The 9,873-nt window shown below is 45.7% G+C and overlaps 1 protein-coding gene across 2 annotated transcripts; it reads left to right on the top strand.

Moving 5' to 3' along the window:
• Positions 1 to 2,169: 2,169 nt before the first annotated feature.
• On the top strand, positions 2,170 to 6,009 carry LOC123079640 (selT-like protein). Of its 2 annotated transcripts, none has more exons than XM_044502435.1 (4): positions 2,170 to 2,474; positions 2,559 to 2,629; positions 4,935 to 5,250; positions 5,654 to 6,009. In XM_044502435.1, exons 1-4 carry the CDS (start codon positions 2,292 to 2,294, stop codon positions 5,816 to 5,818), a joined length of 735 nt encoding a protein of 244 aa, XP_044358370.1. In that variant the 5' UTR covers positions 2,170 to 2,291; the 3' UTR covers positions 5,819 to 6,009. The 2 variants fall into 2 exon arrangements, with proteins under 2 accessions (XP_044358370.1, XP_044358371.1); XM_044502436.1 differs by having other exon boundaries at positions 2,178 to 2,474; positions 2,568 to 2,629.
• The last annotated feature ends 3,864 nt before the right edge of the window (positions 6,010 to 9,873 follow it).

Genomic DNA, 9,873 nt, shown 5'->3' with positions numbered 1-9,873 from the left:
TCCGGTCAATAACCAATAGCGGAACCTGGATGCTCATATTGGCTCCCACATATTCTACGAAGATCTTTATCGGTCAAACCGCATAACAACATACGTTGTTCCCTTTGTCATCGGTATGTTACTTGCCCGAGATTCGATTGTCGGTATCTCAATACCTAGTTCAATCTCGTACCGGCAAGTCTCTTTACTCGTTCCATAATACATCATCCCGCTACTAACTCATTAGTTACAATGCTTGCAAGGCTTATAGTGATGTGCATTACTGAGTGGGCCCAGAGATACCTCTCCGACAATCGGAGTGACAAATCCTAATCTCGAAATACGCCAACCCAACAAGTACCTTCGGAGACACCTGTATAGCACCTTTATAATCACCCAGTTACGTTGTAACGTTTGGTAGCACAAAAAGTGTTCCTCCGGTAAACGGGAATTGCATAATCTCATAGTCATAGGAACATGTATAAGTCATGAAGAAAGCAATAGCAACATACTAAACGATCAAGTGCTAAGCTAACGGAACGGGTCAAGTCAATCACATCATTCTCCTAATGATGTGATCCCGTTAATCAAATGACAACTCATGTCTATGGTTAGGAAACTTAACCATCTTTGATCAACGAGCTAGTCAAGTAGAGGCATACTAGTGACACTCTGTTTGTCTATGTATTCACACATGTATTATGTTTCCGATTAATACAATTCTAGCATGAATAATAAACATTTATCATGAAATAAGGAAATAAATAATAAATTTATTATTGCCTCTAGGGCATATTTCCTTCAAACGGATCAGCGGGCTTGGATAAAATGGAGAGGAGGAGGCTGCTGCTACTGTCATGTCAGAGAAGGTGACAACGGCTTGCTGGATGTCCGACGGGAGACTCACCCAGATCTCGAGCAGGGAGCACGGGGTGCAGGCAACGCGTACAAGCGGCTGTGTTGGGGTGGGGTGGGGTGGCCTAGGGAGGTGGGATACGGCAGCGGACGGAGCTGCAGGCAAGCGACGGTGGCGATCGGGGGAGATATAGATAGAGAGAGAGAGACATGGACGGAGTGGGTAGATGGGGGCGGGGAGGCGCCAGCTCCGTCCGTTGCGGGGGCGTCGTCGTCGTCGCCGGGAAGCACGGCGGCGAGCGCCCCAAGCGCTAGCGCGGCTTGGTCGGCGGGGATCTGCAGCGCCTCTGCGAGCACCGCGACAGCCACGCGCCTGGGCCCCGGCGCCACGAGCTTCGCCTTGAGCTGCGCTAGGGTTTGCGTGGAGGTCGGCCTCCGACGCGCCGTCTGCTGCGGGGGCATCGTCGTCGCCGGGGAGCACGGCGGCGAGCGCCCCGAGCGCCAGCGCAGCCTGGTCGATGGGAGACGGGAGGGGAGGAGGCAAAGAGGCGGCAACGCGAGGGGCGGGCATGAGCTAGCTAGGGCTAGGGGAGAGAAGGAGACGAAGGGCGACGGATGAGAGCATGAAAGGGTAAGCCGCTGCCCTCCCCCACCCCATAGCCGCACGGGCCAACCACCGCCCACCACGCATGAGGCCTGGACGTGAAAAGACTGAAATACCCTCGGCGAGGGCAAGATTTTACATGCCGTGGCGTGGGATATTTACCCGCCGGTGCGCGCGACGAGATGAACAGGACACACGCCCAGCCACGGTGGCTAACACACGCGGCCGACCAGCGAGCGACCCCACAGGTCAGCGAGTCCAGGTCAAACAGGCGAAGTAAGCGGCAGCGCGTGGAGGCAGTAACTATTCATTCCTACAGTTACCCCTCTCCAATCCGACGGACGAGACTCTCCAGCGGCTTGATCCAATGGCCCAGATCGCATCAAGCACCCAGATCCAACGGCCAGGAATCCAAATCGCTGAGTGCGTCCGGGAGTGCCTGTCTCTCTTATTTCTCGATTTTGCCCGACTTCAACGAGGGAGAGGCAATGATGATGCTGCGCCTTCGGCTCGCTTCAATGCTTGTAATTGTTATTAGATGGTCTACATATTTGAATGTAATCTTTATTATTTCTGGTGTTCATTCTACCATCCAAAATGAATAGATGAAAAGTTTCTCGAAAGATTTTTTTTGAGACACAAGTTTCTCGAAAGATAAATGAGCAGCTTATTTTCTGGGCCGCCTAGGATATCAGCCATGGGACATTTGACGGCCTGCCAGTTCAGGCCCAAGGAAAGCCCGGCCGGCGAGCCACACAAAATTCCTAGCCTCCTGCTGCGGTCGTCGTCGAGTCCTTCCTTCTTCCCCGCGGAGGACGGAGCAGAGCAGAGCGACGCAGCGAGCACAGCCGCCATGGACCGCGTGCAGCTCGTGCTCCTGGGCCTCCCCATCCTCCTCTTCTGCTCCGACGTCGTCACGCTCTTCGCGCCGCAGCCGCCGGCGGCCCCCAAGCCCCACCGCCATCCCCAGGCGGCCTCCGGCGCCTTCCAGCCTGGCGACTCCTCCCCCGACGCCGCCGATTCCGCGCAGTTGACGGTAAGTCTAGTCTTCTCCTGGATCCAGTGCCAGTTCGGTTCCCGATCTGACTGAAGCGGGACGATCTCATCTGCCTTTTCGTAGGAGGCGCAGGTGGATGGACCAGGCTCCGGCACCACCGTCGAGCTGAAGTTCTGCGCATCCTGCTCCTACAAGTAAATACACACACACTCTTGCTTCGGTGATAAATTCAGAGATCAAATCCAAGATATTTTGTTAGATTTATTTACCGTAACTGATGGTTGTGGTACACACTGTGGCCATTGACCATATACTGAAACCTAACGTTTCATAACTAATAATGTCCAAATTGTGAGGCCCCAAAGTAAATGTGTGTAATTTGGTTAGTGTAGAACACCCATCACATGACAGCCAGTCAACTGAGCTCCACTTTGCTCGACTGATGTTGAGAGCTCAGATCTCAAAACTCCGTAATGATGGGAACTGGCTACAATTATCACACCTAAGCAATATGACAGATCTTCAGAATTGAGATCAATATATAGCTGAAATTGCTCACTAGATATTCTGCAGCGTTTGCCTATTTCCTAACTGCACGATTGTAGTCCCTAATCTCATCTATTGCATGATGGAATAGTTGCATCCGCTTTGCTATTCTATACCAGCGTCTACGTGGACATCCTCCAACATACTCCGGCCTTCGGTTTTTTGGGCTTTCAGCTGCCTGTGGTACCCCAACCTATCTGCCAGTGCCAATCAACAAGCTCTTGCATCAATCCACCGCTTGTGTCTTCCTTGGTTATCCTTCCTCGCACAAAGGCTGTCACTGCCTCGACCTCTCTATTTCATCTCGCCATTATTTCTCGGCGCGTCTACACTGATGAGTCTATTTTCTTTTATGCTACCACCCTCGATCTCGACCGACACGAGCGAGTTGCTCTACTTTCTTGTAGACTTTATCAGCACCACTATTTCCGGCCCTCTTGTGCCCTCCTTGATGACTGCGGCTGGCTCCTCCTCCAGATGCCCCACTCCCCCCCCCCCACACACACAGAAGCAGCTGCGCCGGGCCACCTCCCCCTTGCCCGCACCATATCTGCTCCTGCCACTGCTGTTCCTGTCGCTTGCTCTGTTCCTGGTCTTCACTACATGCTCATCTGCGCCGTTGTGTCCACCTCTACCCTTCTCTTCCATTCACTCGAACTACCATAGCGCTCTCCTTGATCCTCTCTGGAAAGAGGCTATGCTTGCAGAGCTCTGTGCTATTCTTGACAACGATAAGTGGACACTAGTTTCTCCTCCGGCTGGCACCAGCCTAGTAAGTGGGTGTGTAAACACATATTCCATTCAGACTGCTCTCTCATCCACTACAAGGCTTGTTGGCTCATTCATGGCTACTCCCAGCAGCCCGCCATCTATTATGGCGAGTCCTTCTGCCCCGTCATTGAACTGTCTACCATACATGTCATGATGGGGATAGGTTAGTGAATACTTTGAAATAACTGAATAATTAGTGTCTGGGGAAAACAAATTTATTGTATTTTCAACTGGAGTGGAGAAGTTTGATGGATGACTTTTCGGGACCGTGCTCACTTTTGCACTTAAGTTTGGCCAAAACTAAGATATTTTGAAGATCATCTCTATTTGGTGTTTTGACTTTCAAATGAGCGATAAGGGCCTGGAGATTACTGCCTTTACATGTGTTGCATGTGTGTTTTAAGCGAATAAATAATGTTGAGAGAGAGTACTGCCCATGGAGTTTGAGAAACTAGTTATCCTGTTTACTTTGTATGTATACCAATTTTTCCATGTCCACAGATACACAGTTTAATTATTAAGACAGAATGCAAATTTTTGTCCCATTCATTCGTACTTTTTGGTACCTTGTGAACTTCATATATGTAAAAATTGCAACTTATCAGCATAATCTATCCACTTCAGAATGCTTCCAACTCCTTCCTGACCTTATGTGCAGCCATTTATGCTGCTGGGTCATTATATGCTTTGCAAGGCAGATAAAACAGTAAATCAGTTCCACGACTATTTGTTTGAGAGAAGCAAAAAGATGAAACAAGAACTATATAAATTTGTGGATTATATCCAAAAAATGATTAGAGGTGACTTGCATAATATTTCTTTCTGGTCTCCTAATCAGCTAATCACAGCTTGTATGTAACTAAAAAGAAATGCAATTAAGATCTGCAATGCCTATGCTGGATGTATATTCTTTAGACCTTACAAATGAAGCTAAACCAACGGTTGTTTCTGTATATGTTGGAGCAAAAGGTTCTTATCCACATGGTTTAATGAAAATCCTACAGAGTAAAGTCTTTATATTTCGTTTATGATGTCTATGTAGTCCCTTTAGCATAATACTTTGTTTTTCTGGATCTCTGTTATTATGTTATGTTACGGAGGGAGTATTTGTGAAATTGTCTTGTGGTCTCTGTTATGAATTAGTATGCAGACTACGGTATAATTTCAAACTAAATTCTGCAGGGGAAATGCGATGACCATGAAGCGCATGCTGGATACCTCATTTCCTGGGATTCATGTCGTCTTGGAAAACTACCCTCCACCCTTCCCAAAACGCGCCCTCGGCAAAATGGTGCCTTTTGTTCAAGTTGGAGCGATAGCAACATTAATGGCTGGTGATCAGATTTTCCCTAGATTTGGAATGGTACCACCTCCGTGGTACTATTCACTGCGTGCTAATAGGTTTGGAACCATGGCATCAGTGTGGATGTTTGGCAATTTTGCTCAGTCTCTTCTACAAAGTTCTGGCGCCTTTGAAGTTTACTGCAATGGACAACTGGTATGTTTCTATGATACACCCTTTGTTGCACTTCATTGCCCTGCATTATAAAATTGTGCGTTACGGTTACGGTGTAGTGATACAATAAATCAAGCGATCATATTAGATTATTAGGTTAGTTGCTACTGGAACGCTGAGCCGAGAATGAACTAAGTAGTGGGATCATCTAGTCAGTAATATTCATATACCAGACTGCTTTAGAATAAGTGATTGCTTGTATTCCCTAAAAGTGGACCGGAATGGTACTTGTAACCTGAATATGAATGTAAAAATCTTTCTCAGGATTATATTTTACCTATGCTTATTGTGTTGGTATTTCCAGGTTTTTTAGAGCTGATATTCTTGTGATAGCCCCTCTGGATCCATTACGCTAATCCTAGTGAACATCTTTTCACATTTTCAGGTCTTCTCAAAATTATCTGAGCAGAGGTTTCCTAGTGAGTTCGAGCTACGGGAGCTCATTGGCAACAGATTGTCAGATTCTCAAATTGGGAAAAATCTGGAAAAAGATCTTGTATTAGACGATGATGTCGAGAGCACCCACGACCATTTATCTGTATCCACATAGACAGAACCAGTTGAAAGTTCCACGTTTAACGGTCAAATCACATGCCTATGTCTTTGATCTTTTTTTGGACACATGACCTTTTCTGTTTGTAAATAACATTTTAGGGTGTTTTACCATGATATGACTGTAAGACTATTACAGATTATTGTAGCTACATGATTTGCTTAAAAGTGGAAACTAATTTCAGCTCCTGGTCTCTAGCACAAAACCTTCAGTATTTGTTCCCCTGAGTGTGATGTTTGATTCCAGACTTCAAGTTGATAAGATGTTGCGCTAATGCGGCGATTGATCTGTAATATAAGATGTTTATTTATCACTATAAAGTAGTCATCTAAAAGATCTTATATTACTTACAGAGGGAGTACAACTCTATTTTGATATGCAAGAGTATATATGTATCACGAGCGTTCATTCTTTATTTTTGCGGGAATCACAAGCATTCATTCAAATATTCATGCACATGAAGGCTGAAAACAGAGAAACCCCCCTTGTTCTTATTACTCTTGTCAAACGTGCTGGCTTCTTTCCCTTTGTCTTGCTCTTTTTCCTCAGTGTTTTCTTCTTTTGCATTTCTTTTTCTTTCTTCCTTTTCATCGCCTTTTGCCGCCTCTTCTTCTTCTTCATCTCTGTCTTCTTGTCGTCGTTGAGTGCCACCGCGAACAGCTGCTCTATGTAACATGTGCATAGGGCGAAATTCACAGACATGTCTAACGTAACGCAGATGCTTTCGTGGAGGTCAGGATTCAGAATAACGCAGAAGGGGCTTTTCATGAAGAAAGTAGGCGGCGAGGAATGGTGGCTGCTCTCGTAGAGTGACCCACTAGGCGAGGCCAGCCATTTTATCCGCGACCACGGAGTCAGAGAGCACTGGTGTTTTGGTAACGAGCTAGGGGAGGCTTTATAGGTTACGGTTAAACTTTTTTTGGTACTCGCAAAAAAAAAAACTTTGTTTGGTGGTGCATACGAGGTGTGTTGGGGGAGGAGGATTTCGTGTGTGTGTGTGTGTGGGGGGGGGGGAGGCATGGGGGGGTGGGTGGGCACGTTCGTACGTCCGAAGGACTTCTGCCGAGGGAAATTTCCAGGAAGCTTCCTCTTCCTCGATGCGTATTGGTGAGCTAACATAGAGCCCCACGTCTGCTTCTCTTTAGGGCATGTCCAACCGCCATCCGTAAATTTTCTTCTGCATATGTCCGCGATTAGTCTGCGGACACGCATATACAAGACAGCCATCCAACGCTACCTGCTTACATTTCAAATCGGGTTTTGACTTGGCGGATGAAATTGATATAAACCAGCTGATATTCATCAAAGTTTGAAAATAAAATAAAACAAATCATTCATACATAGCATGCAAATAAGTCTACTGTCTCGAATTCAATGTCCAACAAGTATTTCAACGGATCATGTCGTCCCACACATATTGCCCCTTCAGTTTCATCCAACAGTGTGTATACGTAAATGACCGTTCCTCTGTCATGTGGTACATCGCGGTAGTGTTGGAAATATGGCCTAGAGCCAATAATATTGTATTATTAAATTTTTATTTTCATAATTAAGAGTTTATATTTCATGATATAACTGCTATGATTCTAGAATATGAAATTCAGTGGAAAATTCATATGCACATGTGAGATGATAAACTGTAAAATATAGGTTCCCAGTCTTGCCTCTAAAACTGGCTCAAGTGTTGTTTGTGATCATATTTTCAGATCTCAGGATATCGTTAAGTGTAACGATAGTCCTGAAATAATATTCAGAGTATGACTTTAGAAGAACAATCATATTAAATCGACTCAAATCTTGTTTGTTATACTTTGATAATATCGTTTGTAATCAATTGTTATAACACAGAGTGTTAGCATGTGTTTTAGTTCGTTAGACCATGAGAGTATCTTAGTCACTTCCTACCGTACGTTGGACTTTGAGGTTGCTCAAACGTCATCTATAACTAGGTGATCATAACAACAACTTATGGGCTCATCCCAAAGTTTGACAAGGGACTGGATAGCTCGAGAGTGCGATTTGCTCCTCCGACGATGGAGAGATATTCTTACGGCCCTCTCAATGTGACGACATCCATCATCGGCTGGCTAGGGGATGCCGGAACACTTCAACGAGAAAGAAGAACAGTACCGACAACGGGATCAACGGTATAGTGAGCACACGAATGTGGGAGACGGCCATCTAATGTTGCCCGCATATATTTCAAGCCGGGTTCTGGCTTAGCGGACGAAATTCATGCAAACCGGCTAATATTCATCAAAGTCCGAAAAGAAAATAGCACAAATCATCCATACATAGCATGCAAATAAGTCTAGTGTCTCAAATTCGATGTCCAACAAGTTTTTCAACGATCATGTCGCCCCACACATACTGCCCCTTTAGCTTCATTCAACAGTGTGTGTACGTAAATGGCCGTCCCGTCCCCCTGTCATGAGATACATCACGACAACGCATATGGACTACACAATATGTAGAGCAACATTGAGTGATTGAATGATAAAATCGACAAGCTGAGGAAGAAGAAGCAAAATTTACGATCTCCTCCTCTGCCACGTGCAATGGCCACCTTGCCTCCAGTTGAGCATTACGTGGCAAAACTTGGCGACGATGGTCTGGATGGCGTACCATCGACATAATAACGGCCTCACATTGCGATCATGGATGATGTGCATGTTGTAGGGAGCAATATGCTTCATGCGTGAAATGATTCATGCACTTGCTGCCAGAATGTCCCCCCTCTGCTCTTGCCTTTGAAATCCGTGGATACGGCCAACCACGCATCGCACAATAACTCATTCTCCATGGTCGAGTATGACGACCCACAAGTATAGGGGATCAATCGTAGTCCTTTCGATAAGTAAGAGTGTCGAACCCAATGAGGAGCAGAAGGAAATGACAAGTGGTTTTTAGCAAGGTATTTTCTGCAAGCACTGAAATTATCGGTAACAGATAGTTTGATAGCAAGATAATTTGTAACGAGCAAGTAATAATAACGGTAACAAAAGTGCAGCAAGGTAGCCCAATGCTTTTTGTAGCAAAGGACATGCTGGAACGGTCTCTGATAATAATTAAAACGTTCTTGAGGACATGCGGGAATTTCATCTAGTCACTTTCATCATGTTGGTTTGATTCGCGTTCGCTACTTTGATAATTTGATATGTGGGTGGACCGGTGATTGGGTGCTGTTCTTACTTGAACAAGCCTCCCCATCGTAAGCATCCGCAACTATGAAAGAGGAATTAAGATAACATCTAACCATAACATTAAACATATGAATCCAAATCAGCCCCTTGCGGAATAGCGCATAAATTAGGGTTTAAGCTTGTGTCACTCTAGCAACCCATCATCTAATAACTACTCCACAATGCATTCCCTTAGGCCCAAAGATGGTGAAGTGTCATGTAGTCAACGTTCACATAACACCACTAAGGGAATCACAAGATACACATCATCAAAATATTGAACGAATATCAAGTTCACATGATTACTTATGACAAGATTTCTCCCATGTCCTCAAGAACAAAAGCAACTACTCACAAATCATATTCATGCTCAAGATCAGAGGGATAATAAATAGCATAATGGATCTGAACATATAATCTTCCATCAAATAAACCAACTAGCATCAACTACAAGATGCAATGAACACTACTAGTCACCCACAGGTACCAATCTGAGGTTTTGATACAAAGATTTAACACAAGAGATGAACTAGGGTTTGAGATGAGATGCTGCTGGTAAAGATGTTGATGAAGATTGGTCCTCCCAAGATGAGAGGTTTGTTGGTGATGACGATGGCTCCGATTTCCCCCTCCCGGAGGGAAGTATCCCCGGCGGAATCGCTCCGCCGGAGAGCAAAAGTGCTCCTGCCCAAGTTCCGCCTCGAGACGGCGACGCTTCGTCCCAAAAGTCTTCTTCTTATTTTTTAGGGAAAATGGGCTTATATACCAGAAGATGGGCACCGGAGGCTGGTCAGGGGCCCCACTACCCACCAGGGCGCGCCAGGGGGTAGGCGCGCCCTGGTGCCTAGTGGGCACCTAGGTGGCCCCCTC

The sequence above is a fragment of the Triticum aestivum genome, chromosome 3D, assembly GCF_018294505.1.
Source record: "Triticum aestivum cultivar Chinese Spring chromosome 3D, IWGSC CS RefSeq v2.1, whole genome shotgun sequence".
Classification (NCBI taxonomy): domain Eukaryota; kingdom Viridiplantae; phylum Streptophyta; class Magnoliopsida; order Poales; family Poaceae; genus Triticum; species Triticum aestivum.
The sequence above is the reverse complement of the archived record's forward strand: the minus strand, read 5'-3'. Positions and strand labels throughout refer to the sequence as shown.

What these genes read in the sequence shown, in the direction of transcription:
- LOC123079640 (XM_044502435.1), top strand. Translation starts at nt 2,292, where the DNA reads ATGGACCGCGTGCAGCTCGTGCTCCTGGGCCTCCCCATCCTCCTCTTC. An exon ending in TGCGCATCCTGCTCCTACAA is followed by an intron (nt 2,630 to 4,934) that starts GTAAATACACAC and finishes TAAATTCTGCAG; the next exon opens with GGGAAATGCGATGACCATGA. An exon ending in TTTACTGCAATGGACAACTG is followed by an intron (nt 5,251 to 5,653) that starts GTATGTTTCTAT and finishes TCACATTTTCAG; the next exon opens with GTCTTCTCAAAATTATCTGA.